Raw genomic sequence first — 21,071 nt, 5'->3', positions numbered from 1 at the left:
CATTTCTCGTAATTTTGCACCCTGCCCCCCCTCATGCCGCCTGCCCCATGCCGTCTCCAGCCTGGCGCTGACCGCAGCGGACGAGGCAGCGGCCACGGGGGGAGGCCGAGGCGGAAGAGCCCAGCCCAGTGGCTACAAAACCCCCCACGGCCGCCAGCATTTCTCGCCATTTCGCACCCAGCCCCCCTCGTGTCATTGTTTACATTGTGTGATCTTGCATGAGTTGAGAATAGGATCATTATTATTATTATTATTAACTTACTTTTATTATTATCTCCACTCTGCATAATAACTGCGCATAAATTGTTAAGGATGCATTTTTATATATATAAAAATTTTATTGATTTTCTAATTTTTATAAATCATAAGTAGTTAATAAACAATGTATTGTCTGGGTTAATTTTTTACTTAATAATACATATTAAAATTATTCTGTGTCTTCCTTTTCTTTGTTCTTCAATATCGCTCTTAGTTTCTGTACATTCTGGCATTTTCTTAATCCTCTCTTCAAGTGATTTCTTCACTTTTCAATCATTAAACAAATGTAATTCTTTCTACTATTAATACATATAACATACATATAACATTAAATATTTGTTTTTTCTTCATCATACTTTTTAAATATTGTATCTACTGACATTGCTTCTAAATTATAACATCTTTTCTATTCAATTCGTAATTCAATTTTATTTGCAATAATGGTTACCTTATTAGACCAATACCCTGTTTTCCCAGCTCTTGTTTCCATTTTGTTTTTCCTTCAGTGTTCAAAATATCTTTATACATTATGATTTTCTCAACAGTAGTTACACTGAGGTGAGTAAAAATTTCCCTTATTAAAAAGCATCTTGTTATTTTCATATTTCCCATCTCATAGAAAAATACATCATTCTAAGTATAAATCATATCTTTCTAAATATAGTCTTTTAATATCTAAAAGTTATCTGTTTTTAGCTATATTCAGACACCTGTTTGGTAATATGAGGCCCCAACCAATCAATCAGGTCTTCTATTCTCTTTAGTCTAACTCTAGCTTTCTTTCTTTGCCAGATAGGCTTCCAAAACCGTGTATTTAAATAATCAAAGCATTTTTCCTCATTTTTTATGGATACTCTTTGTGATAGGAAAAGCCATTTGAGTAAGGTGTTTCTGAGGAGTTCAGCCCAGTCGTATTCATTGAAAAACTCCCACTTTCCTCCTCCCTCAGCTTCTCTTTTCATTTCTTGTTTCCCAGTTTCTAACGCTTCTTTTGAGGGCTCTATAGTCTGTTCTATACAATCTTCTTCCTTATCTTCAAGTATATTCTGAGGTCTTGAGGAATGGTGTGTTCTTTCCATTTCCGATATTATCTCTGGGTCTTCGGTATTTTTCTTTGTCTGTGTCAGTCTACAGTTTCCTTCCTTTATTTCCTCTGTCTTTGGGTCATTTTTTTAAATCTGTCTTCTCTTTTCTGGGTTCCTTGTTCTTTCTTTGTAGTCATTTTCTGGGGATTCCCTAGTTTAGATTTTAAGTTAAGAACTTGCTCATTTAACTTATTCATGTTCTCTTTAGTCTCTTTGTGATTTCTTCTTGAATCTTCTCTATGTAACTCAATTGTCTCTTGAATTGATTGCAATATAAGTTGCATTTCTTTCTGGAAATTATTAGTTTTTTGTCTCTGGTATATCATATAGTGTGGGCTTCAGGGGCAGATACTTGGGATGGTTTTTTACCACTTGGCTAAGTGTGGAGTTTTTGTTCCCTCTATTTGTATTTCCCAGCTGTTAGTCTTGTTTGACAGGACCAATCTTATAATCAATACAGCAATATACAACTTAAAATTAAATTTAGGTTTAAAATCATCTCATATAGTTCTTATAGTCTTTATGTATAGCCTTTGTAATCCAATAAGTTCCACAATATAGGTCTATCATCAACCAGGGATATTTTGTCACAACTCTTCTGTCCAGGAGTCCAAAAATTTCAATCCAAACAATGTTTGTAATCCACAATGTCCAACTACCTTAAAGTCAATTCTTTAGTCTCCCCCCAGTAAAAAAGAATAACCAAGAGGCAGAAAATCAAAAGTTAAGATTCAATCAATATTTATAAACCAGAATAGTCAGCAAGTTTCAAAACAGTTATATCTTCCACTAAGTAGAGAGTAGTCCAAAATATTTTTCTCTGTTGCCAACTGTTCTGTTGAACTGAAAGCTTAGCTGAAGGACAAAGAAGCTGAAAGTTTATCTGTGTTTAGGCATTGTGCCAAATGCTCTAGCCCCATGATGGCGAACCTATGGCACGCATGCCACAGGTGGCACGCAGAGCCGTCCCTGTGGGGACACGTGCCATCATCCCAGAGGGAGGCGGGGCCGGGCTGCTCTCCTCCCCCTCTCCATGTGCACCAGTGCTCTCGCTCTCTTTCTCTCTGCACTGGAAGTCAGGGAGCAGCTGCAAGAGCTGGGCAGATCCAGACTGGGAGGTGGAGGTGTAGCAAGGTCGCTGGAGAGAGTGAAACTGGGAGAGGTAGAATGGCTGGGGCTGGAGGACCCGGGAAGGGGAGCCAGGGAAGCGGGGTCTCTGTGGGTGATTCAAAGGGAGGCGACGCAGCGAGGTACACAGCCCTGTCTCTGCCTGATGCTGGGTTGATTTAATGCTGCTGGCAGGGCACTTCTTTGTGGCTTCCCCTCCTGATCAAAGGGTAGCTGATGCTAAGGGCTGGGCTGCAACAACCGCACCCGCATGCCCAAAGTCATGAGGGTGTGTGAATGAAGGCGAAAAGCGATGCTGTAACCCGACATCCACCTGGCTGGCAAGTCAGCCTTCCAATTATTTTAGCGCAAAATTGCTTCAGGTTGCCCTATCTGTAAAGTTGAGCTAGACCTGGTACTGCTGGATACCACTGCGAGACGTTGTTTCGGCAAGAAAACAACGGAGCCTGTTGGACCTTTTTTTGCCTATCAGCATGGAAAGCACTCATCTTGGTTGCACTGGGCTTCCAAACAGTGGCCGTACATTTGCTGAAAAAGGGGTGGCGTTCCGGCACCTTTTTTCAACAGACTTTGTGGAACTAATAAAACTTCAGTCAGACCTTCCAACTTCTTGCAAAAAAAAAAAAAAAGATCTCACAAGGAGTTGAAAGGTCTGACTGAATGTTTTTTAGTCCCACAAACTCCATTTCCCTGCAGCAGAAGAAAAACACACCAGAGCTGGAAAGCAGGTTAGCAAAGAAATGCTTTCGGGAAGAGGGAGGAGCTGCGCTGGGAGGAGAAGCGGCAGGAAATGGGGCTGCTGTTTCCACAAGGGAGAAGGGCAATGCAGGGCAGCAAGCAAGTTCTCCATGAGTCAGGCAACAAAGGGCTGGCGGAGGGAGGTGGTGGGGGAGGCTTGTGCCATCTGGTCATGGTGCAAGCCATGGGAGAATGGGCGGAAGACGAGTTGGCTGCACCTGAGCAGATGATCTGCGGGGAAAAGCTTAAAAAAAGTCCCTCCAGCAGTGCACAGCGGCAGCGGAGCCATTCACTGTCACTCCCCCCTGGCTCCGAAACGGCGGAAGGGGACCAGGCCTACCCTGCCCATTCCATCCACCATAGTATGACAGTCCAGCTCGGGAGGGGAATGGAAGGTCGCTGATCAAGGAATGGCCTGGTGGTGGTGGTGGTGGTGGCTGAGTTCCAGCACTTTTTTTCTTACAAAAAACACTTGGTATGTATATCCTTTTTTTTTACTCTTTCTATCTCAACATAGCCTTCTTCCATTCTTGTAACATGCTGCATCTCCATAGCATTCACAAAATTATCTCCATAACGTTCCCTCTTTTGTGAATGCGACATTACCTTAAACGTATCCCTCTTTCCTCAACTCTCCTCACTCCCTTCTTTTCATCTGTCACCAAATTTCCTTTCTGCACCTCTGTTCTTTTCATCCTATTTCATTCCTAATCAGTTCCCTTTTCATATCTGGTTGTCAATCATTTATGCAGGCTTAGACCTTATTGTCACAAAGTGTGTGCATGCATGAGTAAGCATACATATGCTTTATTTTTATCTTGCATAGAAACATCTGTTGTTTCATCAGAGATTCAGGAAAACACATAGCAACATTTACAAGGATTGATGGGTAACTGCCCTTACTGCACATATTTTTTCAACATATTATAAAAACCATGTATTGTCAACAACAACACAAGAAAATGCCTCAATGTTTATGTGTGTTTTTGCATTCATCAGACACTACTGTAGCTTTTGTAATTTTCACCTACTTCTTCCCATTCTCTAAAGACAATAACATTTTTGACAATATGTACAATATATATATGATTCTGCCATTAAACATAGAAATTCTACAGGACCAATAAGCAGTTCCAAATAACTATATATATCACTAGAAACTGAACACAAAAGTTTATAATTACTTGAAAAATATAAGAGTATATGAAATGAGCTTGGATGATGAGTCCTAGAATTCTTTACCCAGCAAATCTGGAAGGAAGAATCCAAGTTGGAAAAAGCCGCATAGCAATTGGACTTGGTGGAGGAAGATCTGCCATTTGTATGACTGGTTCTTCAGGCCTTCTGGTTATCAGTGAGCAACTAGTGTTTCTTTAAAAAAATTGTACAGGTAGTCCTCTATTTACAATCACAGTTGAGTCCAAAATCTCTGTTGCTAAGCGAGACAGCTATTAAATGAATTTTGCCCCATTTTATGTCCTTTCTTGCCACAGCTGTTAAGTGAATCACTGCAGTTGTGAAGTTAGAAACACTATTGTTAAGTGAATCTGGGTTCTCCATTGACTTTGCTTGTCAGAAGGTCGCAAAAGATAATCACATGACCCTGGGACACTGCAACTGTGATCAATATGACGAGTGCCTGAATTTTGATTACGTGACCCTGGGATGCTGCATTGGTTGTGTGAAAAAGGGTAAGTCGTTTTTATTTTCAGTGCTGTTGTAACTTTGAAGGGTCACTATATGAACTGTTGTAAATTGAGGACTAATTGTAGTAAGTTTCTTCTACAGTGAACTACTCATCAGATTTATTGTCCCAAAGGCCATTAATCCTCCATGTCTGTTTTGCATCCAGTGGGCAAATGGGAAAATCATGTGGTATCTCTCAAAGAAGTGGATGTGGTTTTATGATCTGATTACCAGTTTCTGCATTAAGTATCATTCTTTTTTTATGCATGGCTCAATTTTCGCAACACATATTAATTGCCTGTCATCCACACCCACCCTGGCCACGCCCACCCTGGCCATGCCTAGTGTGCCACATCCACCCAGTGTGCCACACCCACCCAGTGGGCCTTGCCCACCCAGCACCCAACGATACATAAATGGGTTTTGAGTTGCAGTTTGGGCATTCAATCTCTAAAAGGTTTGCCATCACTGCTCTAGCCTCAATAAGCTTAATGCTGTACCTCTTTGTCACCACTAGATGTCCTCAGATATCCATTTTCCACCACTTAAAATAAACAATTATTTTCGCTTTAGTGTTTTTTGAATTTCATCCCATTATTCTTTCCAAAGAGAAAACCCTTAACAGATTTCTCAATTTTGCGATTTGTCAATGTTCTGTCTTGTAGAACTTTCACTTTAGTAGTATATTCTCCCCCCCCCCCATAAAGCAGGGGTGTCAAACTGCCAACCTGTGGGCCAGATGCGTCATGCTGAATCTGTGCCCACCCCATTGCCAGCAGTGGAAAAAAAGTTGTGATACGTTGCGAAACATCACATGACGTTGCGAGTTTCACACCCCTGCCATAAAGGATTTCTTGCTTTATGGGAGTTTGTCTTATCCAGTAGTCAAATATCGAAATAGTAGAGAAAGGATTAATAATCTCACCCAGTTCCACGTGCGTTGTATAAAATGCTAATAATGCTGGTGTTTTCTTTATTCAGTTTTCAATGGCTTGGGATAGCCACAGAAGTGCAGCTAGCCTTTTCCCTGCTGGTTTGGAGGGCTTTCCTCAGATCAAATGGATTAACTGCTGTCTTTCCGTCATCTATGAGGGTCCCCTCCTTCATCGCCTCTCTGGGGTGACTTTAGGCCCATTTAGAGCCTCCTGGCAGGGTAAAATCAGCCGTGGAAAGCGGAGCCCTGTTTTCCTTTGGCTGCAACACCATGACACCTGAACTACTTGTTAAGGGCACATTCTAAGTGCCATGTTTAACTTTGTATTATGAAGAGCTTTGTGTCAATTTTTGTTCACATAGGGCAGTGGTTCTCAACTTTTTTAATGCCGCGACCCCAACCGGTCGTAAGTCGAGGACTACTCAACCGGTCGTAAGTCGAGGACTACTCACTGGTGCAGCACCATTTGCAGAATGGGACTTTTGGCGGGCTCAGCAGGACAGAGACAGCCTGGACAATTCCTATTGGCTTTTGAAAGCCAATAGAATTAGACTCTATTCAAGAGAGTCTATTCTATTCGCTTTCAAAAGCCAATAGAGTAAAAGGGAGTAGCACAGCTAAGGAAAAGGGGGAAAAAATGGCGGACTGCATTGTTTGGCGACCCCCGTGAAATGATCGTTCGACCCCAAATGGGGTCCTGACCCACAGGTTGAGAACCACTGGTTTAGTTGGTTATGAAGATTATTTAGGTCAAAGATAAAAATAAAAAAACCTTTCCCAACCTTTACCAGTTTTATTGTATCTTATGCTTGTTTTTCAATAATTCAAACATAGAAATGAATCGTATTTAATTACTGATTTTATTTTCTATCTCTGGCCTGCAATTCAGTGACTGAATCCATTTTACTATAAATTGTTTGAATTTATCCCTAGATTTTCATTTAATTTCTGCTTCACTATAATTAACATTAGGGAAATGTGATACGGAATATGTAACTCATTATTTTCAGGAACTGTCACTGATTTCCTAGGGACAGAAATTTTTATAAAATGCAAATAGTTCAAAATGAATTATATTCAAAGGAGCTTTTGAGCATATTATAGATGTTGTACACGGCATATTTCAAAATGGTCTAGATAAGCTCATTTTGCATTTGGCCTCTTCACACTTAATTCAAATATTGGTCCACCAAATAAATTTCAGCAGAGGTGAATTTGATTCTTTTCTCTATTGACACTACTGTGCGCTAATGAAATAGCCTACGAGACACGGATAGAATGGCATTTTAACATTCTCTACCATTCTATTACTTATCTATCATTATTCGATTATTTCAAGTGAATTTATTGCTTTTTCTAAAAAAAACCCCACAATGGACATTTATGACAGTGTATATAGTTCTGAATGAGACATATATGCAAATGGAAATGGTGCAGTCATGATTCATCAACATAAATGTTTTAAATAACTTTATCTCAATTTCAGCAACCCCTCCCTGAATAAATAGATTGCAACATGAAATATTGAACACTTGTTTTAATTCCTATGCTTAATTCAAGAAAAGAATTGGTAATTACCTTGACGTTTTTTAATGGGGGTAGCAATCCATTATTTTATACCCATCATTGAACAAATGTTTCTTCTGTATGGCTAACAGCCACTTCCCATTTTTTCAGTTCCTTTGACACTGCAAATGTTTTCAGTTTCACTTCCTTAAACTGCCCAGCATTCCCATCAGCCCAGGGGCTGATTTGTTGCAGGACTACCTCCCAATGTGGAATCACCATTCCACAACCGCAGTGGAAGGCACAGCAAATCTATCAGTAAAGGGAGTTTGCTAGAAGCCCCACAGCATTGTGTCACACATAACAGCACCCCAAAATTTTGATTGCTGTCTCTCTTTTAATCTACTGAACAATATTTTAACATACATATTAACATGGCCATTCATGTCTCTTTAATACCTTTTGCTCCCTTACACAAAGCAGATCAATCCTTTTCTTAAAGTATTAAATTTGAATCTCTCCTGTTTTTTAACTAAGGGGCACCTTTTTTATTTTTAAAGTATTTGTGGTAACATGAAGCTTTCTTGGCACCGGTGTATCCCTCAGTTTTTCACCTGATCTTCCGAACTTGCTCTGCACTTGAAGTTTCCCCAGGCGCTGTCAGCTTGCCCGACCCACGCAGAGCCAGTGGGATAAGATAAGCACGCATAGGGAAATGGTGGAGAAAACTTTCCAAGAAAACAGTGATTAAAGATTCAGAAGTATTTTCATCTAAAGACACCCTATACCGAGGAGGAAGGGAGAGCCGAGGCCTGAGAGACATGAGTGGGCGAGTAGATGGGCCGGATCCAGGCACTAGCTTGGGGCGGCTGAAGGGGCGGGAGCCAGGATTTTGTAGGGAAAGGGAGAGCCGGCTGGTCTACCAAAGGGAGCAGCACCCCTTCGGAAGAACCCTCGCTCGCTCCTCTCCTCCAGTCGACTCTCTCTCTGGGATCGTGTGTGAGAGGCACTTCGTGCTCCTCCCGTTGAGGGAAGCGGGAGTTCCAGGAAGTATCGTAGTCGATAGGCGGGCAGGATGGCTTGGGCGCCGAAAGCTCTGCTCGCGGTCGATCACTCAATCTCGGAGCCAGGCTCCTTCCTTGAGGCGGGGCGCTCTCTCGTCTCAGTCCCCTTTTATGGAAGAAAGGAAGGAAGGAAATAGGGAGGGGCGGAAAGAACAGAAGCGAAGAGGAACCTCTTCTATACTGGGGTGGAGAGAGCGAGCGCGACGGCGGCTCCTCCCGGGAACAAAGAGGCGCGAAAACGCGAAGGCTGAGAGTAAAGGGGGCACTCTTCGTCTCGCTCCAAGGGCCGCGGAGATGGTGAGTTCTGGGAAAAGGAAGTGGAAGGATGTTGATCGCGAGTAACCTCTCTCGACTCTTAGCACCTAGAAGCGGTGCTTCGCGCCGGGCCGCAGTGAGGCTCTGCGGTGGCCGTGGGGACGCTCCCCTGGGATAGTTCTTTCTACAGCGGCTAAGTCGATATTAGCGATTCCAACCTTGGATCGTCCACCTTTGATAACGAGACACCGCCACTAAACCGTGGTAGAGTCGGCATTAGCCCTCCAGCGGTCTCCTGGCAATGCGTGTGTTTCCCGAGAAAAGGCATGGTCTTGTCTCGCCACTTGGTTATGGAGGTAGATTTGGTCTCTGTCGCATACTGAGCAAGCACATCACTATAAAGCATCCTAGGCACGTACAGGAAGCCATAATTTTAATTTACACTGTCCAGGTTTTCAAAAGCACGGCTGTTTTTCCTGTTATGTTTGGTTCCATTATTTCTGCTGTTGCTTTGTCTTCACCCAAAATAAAATATTAATATCTTTCCTATATGCATTGGAAGCTGTTTGAAGGGTTTTCCCTAGATTATTTAGCCTTGGAATGAACTCTTAATGAAGTATCTTAGTGAAGTATCTATTTGATGTTTCTCATCAAATCTTCAGGCATCATCATCTTGTCTCAATGTTAGCTGTTGTCCTGTGCTAGGAAACTTCTGTTACTGGCTCATGTATATAATTGTATTTTAAAATGGATAACTGAAAATAATTTAACATCTATCTATACAATAGATGTATTTAAAGCTTTCCATTGAGAATAATTTAATTTTTATCAGACTGCTGAAAAATTAATCATTTGCTGTGTTTAGATTTCTGTTAATTATTGCTCTTGGAATTCTCATCAGAACCCATATTGATGCCATATTGGAGTACTATATAATGTCTCCAATAGCACATCTATCTTTTTCTCTTGGGTGAAAGTTTGATTAGCTTCCCTAATTTTTCAATGTGAATTTTAAGAGATAATTGTTAACTACTGTATAGCATGTTGCTTCTTTTTGTTTTAATATCAAAATTTGATGATGATCCAGCTGTCTTTCTCATAATTGCTTTCCTATTTATACTGAATTTTCACATACTGTATACAGATTTTAAAATATTTGCTTATTACATTACTTTTGTTATAGAAAGGACTTAAATTCCGTATTTGAAAATATGAAAACAGATGAAGATTGGTAGGAGCTGCAATTAATGTGGACTGTGTGAACTTAGAGTTTGAAGTTAATGATACTGTGATCTTGGCCATTATATTGACTTCCTCTAGTGAAAGGCATAACAATCCTTTCTGATGCTATTTCAGTTAAGGAGGTACTAATAAGATTTGTCCTTTTTACATTGCTAGTGTGCAAGATTTTGTCGTTATAGAAGCTGTAGAGAAAGATTAACAGGAAATCCTATACCATTTCAGACAAATGGTTGTCCAGTCTCAAAAACTTCCAGTGTTGGAGCATTCACAACTTCTGGAGGCAGGTTGTTCCATTGATTAATTGTTCTAACTGTCAGGAAATTTCTCCTCAGTTCTAGATTGCTTCTCTCTTTGATTAGTTTCCATCCTTGCTTCTTGTCTTGCTTTCAGGTGCTTTGGAGAATAGTTTGACTCTTATTTGTGCAGCCCTTGAGATAGTGGAACATTGCTATCATGTCACCTCTAGTCCTTCTCTTCATTAAACTAGATATACCCAATTCCAGCAACCGTTTTTACATTGTGGTGACCAATACTGGATGCAGTATTCCAAGTGTGGCCTTACCAAGGCGTTATAAAGTGGTATTAATACTTCACGTGATCTTGATTTTATTCCTCTGTTAAGCACTGTGTTGACTTTTTTGGCAGCTGCAAGCACACTGCTGTCTCATATTTAAGTGATTGTCCACTAGGACTTCAAGATCCGTCACACAGTTACTATTACTGAGCAAAGTAGCACCTATACTATACCTGTGCATTTGGTTTTTCTTGCCTAAATGTAGAACCTTACTTCTTTCACCATTGAATTTCATTTTGTTAGCTAGTGCCCAATGTTCAAATCTGTCAAGATACTTCTGTATCTTAAGCCTATCTTCTGGATTGTTGGCTATTCCTGCCAGCTTGGTGTCACCTGCAAATTTGATGAGTTCCCCATCTGTTCCCTCATCCAAATCATTGATGAAGATATTGAAGAGTACTGGGCCCAGAACAGAGCCCTGGGAACCTCACTACACACTTCCTTCCAAGTTGATATAAAAAAATTATTATGAAAATGTATTCCCCAAATATATCATGTTACCAGGTAAATATTAAAGCAATGAAACTTGGATTTTAGACAAAAATACTGTCAAAGGATTTTTGCTTATAAAAAGTTTTGTTTTTAAAGTTATTGATTTGTTAGACTGTCTCAAAAGAAACAACATTTTTGCTTTGTTGAAATGCCATTTCTCTTGTATTAATGTTTTTTTCCCTTTCAAAATTTTCAGAAAGAAGAGTGAAGAGGCATGGATATAACATGAATTGCTTAACGCGTTCAGAAAAAATAGGAATTATTTCTCAGTTAACTAAGTAAAATGGATGAGTCAGTCTTATTGGATCTGTTGGAGTGTCCTGTCTGTTTAGAACGTCTGGATGCTTCTGCAAAAGTCTTGCCTTGTCAACATACATTTTGTAAAAGATGTCTCTTGGGCATTGTGAACTCACGCAGTGAGCTTCGTTGTCCTGAATGTAGGACGTTAGTAGACTGCAATGTTGATGAACTTCCTAGTAATATTTTGCTTGTTCGACTACTAGATGGCATCAAACAAAGGCCTCAGAAATCAACTAATTTAATGACATGCACAAATTTATTAAGGGCCCAAACTAGCACTGTTGCTAATTACATTCAAAAAGACCTACATAATTCTCAAAGTGTCCAGCAACAGAGAGTACAGGCACGAAGTCCACCTGTTAGGGTAAGTGGCTAAAAATGTAAATGGAATCATATTCTTTGGGGATATTTGACAATCCAAGGAAAGTAGAATTATGGTGTGATGATGTTCATTCAGATGGCTTATATATAAAATTCAACAGTACTTTAGCTTAATGGAAAGAAAATTAAACATAATAACTTTAAATATATGGGGTCACATGGAGCATTGACTGTACTAGTTCTTTGTTGCTTCTGAAAGCAGAAGCAGAATCTAGAAGTAAAAATTGAATGAAACACATTTTGGTTAAACTTTAGAAAGTATTTATAATGGAATTAGCTATTTGTTGATGAAATTGACTTCCTTGACTATGTTGCTGAAAGGAGTAAAAAAAAAAATTGGATGACTATTTCCTAGGGATGTTGTAGTTTCATCTTGCATTGCAGTCAATGCTACAGTGACTGTTGGAAGCTGTAATCCAAAATACTTACAGGTGGTGGCATCTGCAACAAACATGACGATACCAAAATGATTAAATATGCACAATATCATCATGTAGATACTGCCATTAGGTACTTGCAATCCAAAGTTAGACACAAGTATTTAAGTTGTGACATTTGCATAATGTTTATTCCTTATTATTTGCCCCAGCAGAATACGCACTTGCCTAGATTAGATTAATATTCCTGGATTACATTATCACCAAAGACTTTCCCAAGCCTACAATATATTCCTTCCTAAATATCATTTACTGGTAATTGATTAAAAATCCTGTTTCTATAGCATAGGAATGCTATGCTTTCTCTCGCCAAACTGTAGATGCTATTGCCAACTCTACATTTTGCATTTCAATTTTTGACCTCAGTGTTGTATGTGAACTGCTATAATTCAGCTTAATAATGAAAAGAATGTTAAAATGTTTTGGTAAGAACCTGTGAATCCTTTGTGTATGGGTGAGAGAGAGGGCACTTATTTTTTTTTTTTAGACTACCATCTTAAAATACATGTTAAATTTTGGAAACAAAACAAGTTTAGGCCTGAAATGGAAGCCTCCAAGAAATATCAAGGTTATAGGATGAACTGGAAATTCAAAACATTTTGCCACTTTATGGGAAGTCACTAGGAGTTAAACTTGATAGACAGGAGACTACTTTTTTCCGAACCTCAATGTTTTCTATATAAATAACATTAAAATTAAAATGTGTGATTTTCACATGGTGTTTGTGCAAAACTTCAGTTCTTAATATTATAACTTGTTACTAGCTATGTGTAACTTTCTGCAGTTTTTTCTTGGCTTTAATTATCTAAGCCAAAAATTATATTTGTCAGATTCCTGCCTTTTAGTTTCTGGTGGCTAAAGACATTTCAGGTGTTTCTCTAGAACAGTTGAGGAAGCCAGTCAGCCAATAAAGTCTTTAAATTTACTGTCATGGAACAAAGATACTTAGAATGCAAGAACAACATTTCTGCCTTTTTCTTGTTCTGGATAACAAAGGATGCTAGGTAGTTTTCATGTATATCCACTTATTCTTTTAATTTAGAAAAAACCTATATCCGAATCACTCCATTAAAGTTGTATAGTTCCATCTAAGGACTTAATGTTTTCAGTTCCATTCAGTATGAATAGTCAATACTCATATTCTTATACTGAGGTTTGACTTAATTTCATGGCAATTCATATCCTTGAATGTATCAGAGTAGTTATTTATTTCAATTTTATCCAGAAATTAATTGAAAATATAATTTCATAAGATGATTTATATAATTTTATTTTTGCTTAGTGGCAGGTCAGATTAGATTCCTTAAAAAGGTTTGACTCTCATCCAGTAATATTTGCATGTGCACTGCCTCTGGTGTAGTTTGAATTTGCAGTGCAGTGGTTAAGTGCTTCATCAGTTTTGAAGAATGCATTGTACTTAGACTGAGAAATAGTTCAAATAATATAAGGAGTGAACAAAGACTTAAAAGCACTCAAGTATTTAAAATATTTTTTGTTTAGTTCCTTGACTTTACCCTACTTAGAACATAGACTGTTGTATCCTGCAGAGATTGGCTCCCCACAGAGATGTAACTGGTTGCTAAGAAAAGGACTTATTCTTCCAAGATTCAAAAGCTGTAAGATCCTTTTTATATTATAGTGCAGAGGTAAGCAATGTGAAATGTTGGATTACAACTCCCTTAAATTCCCACTAGCATGAGCTGGATCAGGGTTATAGGAATTGTAATTTAATGTAATATAGATAAACTCCTGACATGTAGTTTGTAGATTTGTCTATCTTTATTTCATTGTAATTTCCTAAACTCTAAACAATGTACCGGTACTTCCAGTGCCAGGCCATACCTGATAAATGTCTTGTTCAGAAATGCTCTTTTGAATATTATATTGAGATGTATTTTTTTACTTTTTATCTGCCTTGTATCTTAAGTTGTGAGCCTTTCAGAAACAGTTGTCCTCCATGATAGATCATGTCAAAGGCATTTATTTAAGTTCTTGAGCCAAGCATTCAACATTGCCCATACAAGTACAAAGGACAGAGGTTATTTTTCTTTTTTCTAAAAAAAATTGAAAATAAGCTTTAAAAAAGCAGTTCTATGAATCAAAAGTAGTTGATTTAACCAGTGTTTCTCAGCTTTGGCAACTTTTTTTTTAATAAAGGTTTTTTATTGAGTTTTATAAGGTTGGGGAAGGAATAGGACCAGGATAGGGATTAAGGTTTGGGGTGGAGTTAGGGTCAGGATTGGGGTTGGAGTTGGGACAGGATTGGGAACAACATTGGGGTTGCCCCCCAGTAACATTTTCAAGCTTAAGCAAACAGGCTATTGTCCAGGTCCATATGTTCAGTTAATACTGATTAATATAATAGTAAATAGCTGTGGTGAATATGATAAACAATAATCATAAATAGTATCAGTTGGTCAATACATATCATTCTTCTTACTAATATATATTCAAAGTAACATACCACATTCATTTCTCACTAGTTCGTTTTTCTAACAATTGATAAAATTTATCCGATGTTTTAAAATAAACTGAATCTTCTTTCTCTTTAATCTCCAAGGTTAATCTATCCATTTCTGCACATTCTAAAATTTTCTTAATTAAGATCTTTTCAGTTGGTAAGTTTTAATTTTTCCAGTATTGGGCAAATACTATTCTCGCTGTTGTCAATACATGCAATATTAAATACTCATTCTCCTTCTTGTACTTAGCTCCTAATATCCTAACAAAAACAGTTCTGGTTTAAATTCTATCTGTATTTTAGTCATCTTTTCCAACCATGTATGTATCTTAAGCTAGAACTTTTTCGCTTTAGGGCATACCCACCAGATATGGTAATAAGTACCTGGCCTTTGTTTACATTTCCAGAAATTATTCAAAGTATTTTTAAACATTTTAGCTAATCTTACTGGTGTCATATGCCATCTATAAAACATTTTATACAAATTTTCTTTATATGAAGCTGCTTTAGTCAATTTGATGTTTCTATCCCATATAATTTTTGCCAGTCTTCCAAATTTATAGAATATCCAAAGTTTTTGCCCATGTTATCATTGTTTCTTTTACTTGTTCTTCTTCCATCTTCAAGTTTAATAGAAATCTGTAAAGTTTCTTGATCAGATTTTCATCTGTTTTTAATAATATTTGATCAAATTCTGTCTGTTCTTTATAAAATCCCGTTGTCTTTGCATCTTTTTTATATCTTGTTTGAATTCGCAAATATGGCCACCATGCTAAGTCAATATCTTGTTGTTGTAAATCTTGTCTGTCTTTCAATTTTCCTTCCTTATCCAGGATATTTTTATAGGTGACGACTTTGTCATAGTTAATTAAATTTGGGTAGGCAAAAGCTTCCATTGTTGAAAGCCACTCAGGTAGTTTAATATAAATTTTCTGCTTTATTCTTTCCCATTCTGAAAGGAGTACATTCCTTATGAAGTGGTTTTGGAAGTATCTATGTGTTTTATTTTTCTCGTACCATAGGAAGGCATGCCAACCAATTTATGGGTCATGCCCCTCTAGGTACAATAGTCTTTTGTTTCTCAGCATATCCATTCTTTAAGCCATGATAAGATGGCTGATTGGTAATATAGTCTCCAGTCCAGGAGTCCAAATCCTCCACTATTTTTAGCTTCTTGTAACATTTTCACTTTAATTTGTGCTTTCTTTCCTTGCCAAATAAATCTCAATATTGTTGCATTTAGATCGTCAAAAAAGACCTTTCCCAAGTTTACAGGGATTGTTTGGAATAAGAAGAGTATTTTCGGTAAAATATTCATTCTCCAGCACTGGAGATGGATAATCCACTAATGGGTTAACTTAATCCTCCTGTCCAATCAGATCAAGTCAGCCAAACTTGCCATGCCTGTCCTGGGCCTGTTTCCCCAGTTTTCGACTTGATCTTGCCCAGAACAGACGTGCAGGTTTGGCTCATAGGCAGGTAGATTTTAACCTATTGATGAGTTATCTATAGTCTTCTAATAATTTAGCATCTAGTCCTCTGAGTAGTGTTGGGACTAGTGCTCCTCTAAGTGGACTTTCCCCTTCATCTGGTCCCCATTGGAATCCAGCAACAAACGAAGGCTTCCGTGTTTTCCTTTTCTCCCTTGCAGCACTGGAGGATTTTTCCTTCAGCTGATTTCCTTTGGAATCCAGCAGCAAACGGAGGCTTCCGTTTTGCTTTCACTTTCCCTTGCCAGCACTGGGCTCAGTGCTGCTGCAAATCCCCCCCCCCACTCCTTCCTACAGCCCATCTCAGCCTCGGAGTTTGCGGCTGCAGCTTCGACGGCCCTTTGGTGACCGGATTAGCTCCGGAGAGGCTGCAGAGCCTCGTCTCCAACCGATTGCTCCCGATGATCTTTCTAAGGTCCAGAACGCCGCAGATCAGCTGGGAAGGCTGGCTTCTCACCTGCCGCTTTCTCCTCCTTCCGTGAGTAGGCTGTTAGAACCGAGGGGAGAAAACGGCGTTTGGGACGTGGCCGCCATTTTGCGAGCCGCATGGTCATCACAAGTCCTTGCCGGTGGCACAGGGAGGCGGTGGGGGAGGTGGGGGAAGGGATTCCTCCCCCCATTCTATTTATCCACCAGTTGCAGCTCATTCTTTAGCCTCCTTAAGGGAGCCGGTGGTATTGAAATCAACTAACTGCGCCGTATTGCAGAGTCCCGGGTTCGAATCCCCAGGCATTTTCCTACATCATATCACAAGGCTGAAGGCTCAGGCCTAGTCAGGAGCCCCAGTGGTTACGGCCACCATTTTGGGATTTTCTCGTGCTCCAGCCAAGGCCTCACTGAGGCCTCCTCTGTCCAAGGCCCTTCCCAGGTCCTTCGTAGCCAAGGATTGCCTGGGGTTTTTTTTCTCTCTGGGCATCCTTAGAGACTCCCCTTGTGGCATTGGATTCCTCTTGCATTCCTTGGCACAGGCCCAACAGATTTCATTGGGCCTTCTGGTGTCTCAAGTCCTGGTCACCATTTGGCTAGCTGATTAACACAGCAGTTACTAGCCTCTGATTCTGTATTAGTTGCCATCTTTTATATTGCTGGCCTGGCAACACAGCAAGCCTCACTAGCAGGCCGCAATCCACCCCCTGAGGGAGATTACAACGGCTGCTAGCTGAACCGGTCTTTTGGATACCAATGGTTCGGTGACCGGGGAGGGGGGTAGGGCAGCCTAAGTCCAGCCTTTGCCCTACACCCTTATCAGCCAATTGATCCCTTCCCAGGTGCACCTTCTCGCACACCTGAAATTTTCATACCAGCATGGAAGATAACATGGCTTCCCAATCCAGGGCTGCCTCTCTTCCCTCTTCAGTCCGGAAAAGGCACAGATCTCCTACCCAAGAGGCTGCTGGTAGGATCGCAGCCAAGGTCAAACCCAAGGCTGCCTCTGGGGGGAAAACCTCCAAATTGGCTGAAAAACAGGCCAGCAGGAGACACCAGGCACTGGAAAAAAGGTTTTCAAAGGCTCAAAAACAGGCCAGGGCTGAGACTGCTCAGACTGAGTCCATCTTTTTTGATCTACCTCTAGGTCTTTCTTCTTCTCCTCAGGAAGTCTGGGCACCGGCAGAACCTTCCACCTCTTATGATCAAGCTGATGTGGTACCTGAGGCACATACCTTCAGATCTCCCTCTATCCCATGGGCCCTGCAGGCCCCGGAGGCCACCTTTACGCCCACGGCCGCGGGGCTTAGAGGGGAGGAGTCCACTCTTACATCCTTGGACGATAGGATCCAGGCCTTGGTGGCTCAGGCAGTGGAGCGGGCCCTTGCGGTCAGGACTCCGTCGGTGCCCAGAGCGGAATCCTTGCTTTCCCTTCCTCTCCCTGCATCCAGTACATCACAGCTCTCGTGACCCTCCTTCCTCCTCCCATTCTGCCTTTAGCGGGGTCTCATTGACCCTGGAGCAGGATCAGGCACTTGACGCCTCGTGGTCAGAGGAGGAGGAACCGGCACCTGATCTGCCCCCATTCGGAGGGCTATTTAATCCATCTCTTTTTCTTCCCCTGCTTCACAAGGTTAGCTCGGTTGCACATGGGGGACCTAGCTGGTTCGCCCAGCGGCTTCCACAATGGATCCACAGGCGGATCCCGTCTTCGTCGAACCGGTGGTCACTCAACACCATGTTCCATTTCCAGCCTTGTTCTTCAGCGCATTTAAGAAACAATGGGCTTCCCTGGGTACCTTCTCCCTTCCAGGTGGGAATGATAAGAAGTTGTTTAGCGTAGCCTCAGAATTGGATGAGGCGTTGAATGTTCCCATGGTGGATGAGCCCTTGTCTCACCTGTTCTCCCCTTCCACTATTTTGGGGGATATGGCAGAGGCCTTAAAATCTGAGGAACATAGATCAGAAATGGCCTTTAGAAGGTCACACCAGGCGGCGGAGTGGTCTATCAGGGCATCTACTTTAGCCTCCTTCTTCACTAGATCCGCCCTCATTTGGCTTTGTCAGCTACAGACCAGGATCCCCTCGGATGATGTCCGCACACATCAGGACCTGAGCAAGTTAGTGGCCGTGACGGAATACGCTTCCGATGCGACCTTACACGCTGCTTGGTTTTCCTCCAGATCCTTGGCATCCAACGTGACAGCCCGCCGCATACTATGGCTAAGACACTGGCAGACAGATGCCAAGTCCAAGTGGCATCTGGCAGCAGCCCATACCAGAGTAGTAAATTGTTTGGGGATGTCTTAGCCCCATTTCTGTCAGAGAACAAGGATAAAAAGAAGATTCTGGCCCATCTTACTAAGTGGTACGATAGACGGTCTATCCCTTACAATCGTAGACAGTTTGTTTGGTCTGCCACTGCTTCTCCAACCACACAACCTTCTCGGTCCTTCACTACAGGCAGGACCGTCCGGCTGACAGACCGGCCCCAAGGCCCAGGCAGCAATTCCAGTCCAAATGGCCCTTTTGAGGCGGGGGTCGTCCCTTCTGCAGGAAGTGACCCTCCCAGTGGATCCTCCCATAGGGGGAAGGTTTTCCCTCTTTGTCACTCAATGGGAGGTCACCACCACAGACACTTGGGTCCTGGACACCATTCGTCATGGCCTGTCTCTGGAATTCATTTCCTGTCTGCCAAGAGGTTCATTGCTTGTCCCCAATCAAAAAAGTCTCTAAGGAGAGGTCTCATGCAGGAGGCCATCCGTCACTTATTAGACATCAGAGCCATAGAACCAGTGCCTGCGGCTCAACGGGGGCACGGATTCTACTCCATCCTCTTTGTAGTTCCCAAGACCTCGGGAGGATGGAGGGCAATCTTAGACCTAAAACGCCTGAACCTTTATCTGGCATACCGAAGGTTCAAAATGCAGACACTTCAGTCCATCCTAGGCAGCATCCGAAAGGGAGACTTTCTCACTTCAGTGGACCTCACAGAGGCATACCTCCACATTCCCATCATCCCCGACCATCGCCAATTTCTCAGGTTCAGCTACATGGGGCTTCATTATCAGTACAGGGCACTTCCATTCGGCCTGTCGTCGGCCTCAAGGGTCTTCTCCAAGGTCCTGGCGGTTCTTGCGGCACACCTGAGATTGATGCCGGTTCGGGTGCAATGCTACCAGGATGACATCTTAATACAGTTGTCCTCCCCGCAGGGGGCTCTGACAGACCTGAGACTGGTGTTCGAAGTCCTACAGAGTCACGGCTTTTCGGTCAATTTCAAGAAAAGTCAAGACACTCCCATCGACCAGATTGCTCCACCTGGGGGCCATCATAGATACGGTAGAGTGTTGGGCTTATCTGTCCCAGGAATGCAGGGACAGTATATGGGACCTGGCTCTCAAGGTCTGCAGAGAAAAGACTCTGTCTCCTTCCGGTCTTTCCTGGCTCCTGGGAAAGATGATATCGTGCATCTCGATCGTTCCCTGGGCCAGGTTACACTCGCGGTCCCTTCAGTGGTTTCTGCTCCCCTATCAGAAGCAGGGAACAAGCACTTCCACCCAAGAGGTAAGGATTCCACCACACATCCTACGTTCCCTCAGATGGTGGCTCTCTCCAGTCATGACCAGAGGTTCTCTTTTCAAGGAGCCTAGTTGGCTCACGATCACGATGGACGCCAGCCTGTTTGGTTGGGGAGCATATTATCAGTCTCAATGGGCCCAAGGACGGTGGTCCCGGTCAGACCTGAGACACAATATCAACTGGCTGGAACTCAGGGCCATACATCTAGCCCTTCGCCACTTTCGCCACAGCATAGTGAAACAACATGTGCTCGTCCTTACAGACAATGTGGCATCGAAGGCCCACGTGAACCGGCAGGGGGGCACCCGGTCCCGTGCGCTCCTGTCCGAGGCCCAGCAGCTGGGCTCCTGGGCAGAGACCAACCTCGTCTCGCTCAGGGCGGACCACATCTCAGGGGAGGCAAACAAGAGGGCGGACTTCCTGAGCAGGTTAACCATGGACCACTCGGAATGGCGTCTACACCCGAAGTTATTCAGGGAAATCACCCACAGATTCAGTCTTCTCATAGATCTGTTTGCCTCCAAGAAAAATGCGCAACTCCCATGGTTCCTGTCGCGATTTCCAGTTCAGGGGGCAGAGGGAGTAGATGCCCTTCGGGCTCCATAGCCGGACAGCTTACTCTATGCCTTTCCCCCTCTCCCCCTCCTTCCAGCAGTCATCTGCAAGCTTTTGCAGGAGAAGGCAGAGATTCTCCTCGTAGCCCCTTTCTGGCCGCGGAGACCTTGGTTCACCGATCTTGTCGATCTTTCCCAATCGTGCCCTTGGAAAATTCCTCCAGACAGGGTATCACTGACCCAGGGGGATCTGACTCACCCGGACCCTCAATGGTTCCAGTTAGCCGTTTGGCACTTGAACGCCGGATCCTAACCCAGGAGTCCTGTTCGCCAGGGGTCATTGACGTAATTCAGGCATCCCGTAGACTGGCTAGTAACCGCATCTACGATGCCACGTGGCAGAACTTTTGTCGGTGGTGTTCCACTCATCACCTACCCTTATCGGGATTGACCGTCCCTCATATTGTAGACTATTTAC

The 21,071-nt window shown here is 42.1% G+C and overlaps 1 protein-coding gene across 1 annotated transcript in view; it reads left to right on the top strand.

Moving 5' to 3' along the window:
• The window catches only part of SH3RF1 (SH3 domain containing ring finger 1), a 164,728-nt gene that overhangs the window by 15,544 nt on the left and 128,113 nt on the right, over positions 1-21,071 (top strand). Inside the window, exon 4 of the mRNA XM_039326542.1 lies at positions 13,670-13,726. Coding sequence (XP_039182476.1) covers positions 13,670-13,726 — 57 coding nt within the window. The remainder of the gene's footprint in view (positions 1-13,669; positions 13,727-21,071) is intronic.

This window comes from Crotalus tigris, unplaced genomic scaffold, assembly GCF_016545835.1.
Source record: "Crotalus tigris isolate CLP2741 ecotype Arizona unplaced genomic scaffold, ASM1654583v1 scf7180000024341.3516292, whole genome shotgun sequence".
Lineage (NCBI taxonomy): Eukaryota > Metazoa > Chordata > Lepidosauria > Squamata > Viperidae > Crotalus > Crotalus tigris.
Note: the sequence above shows the minus strand (reverse complement) of the source record. Positions and strands in the feature narration are given on the sequence as shown.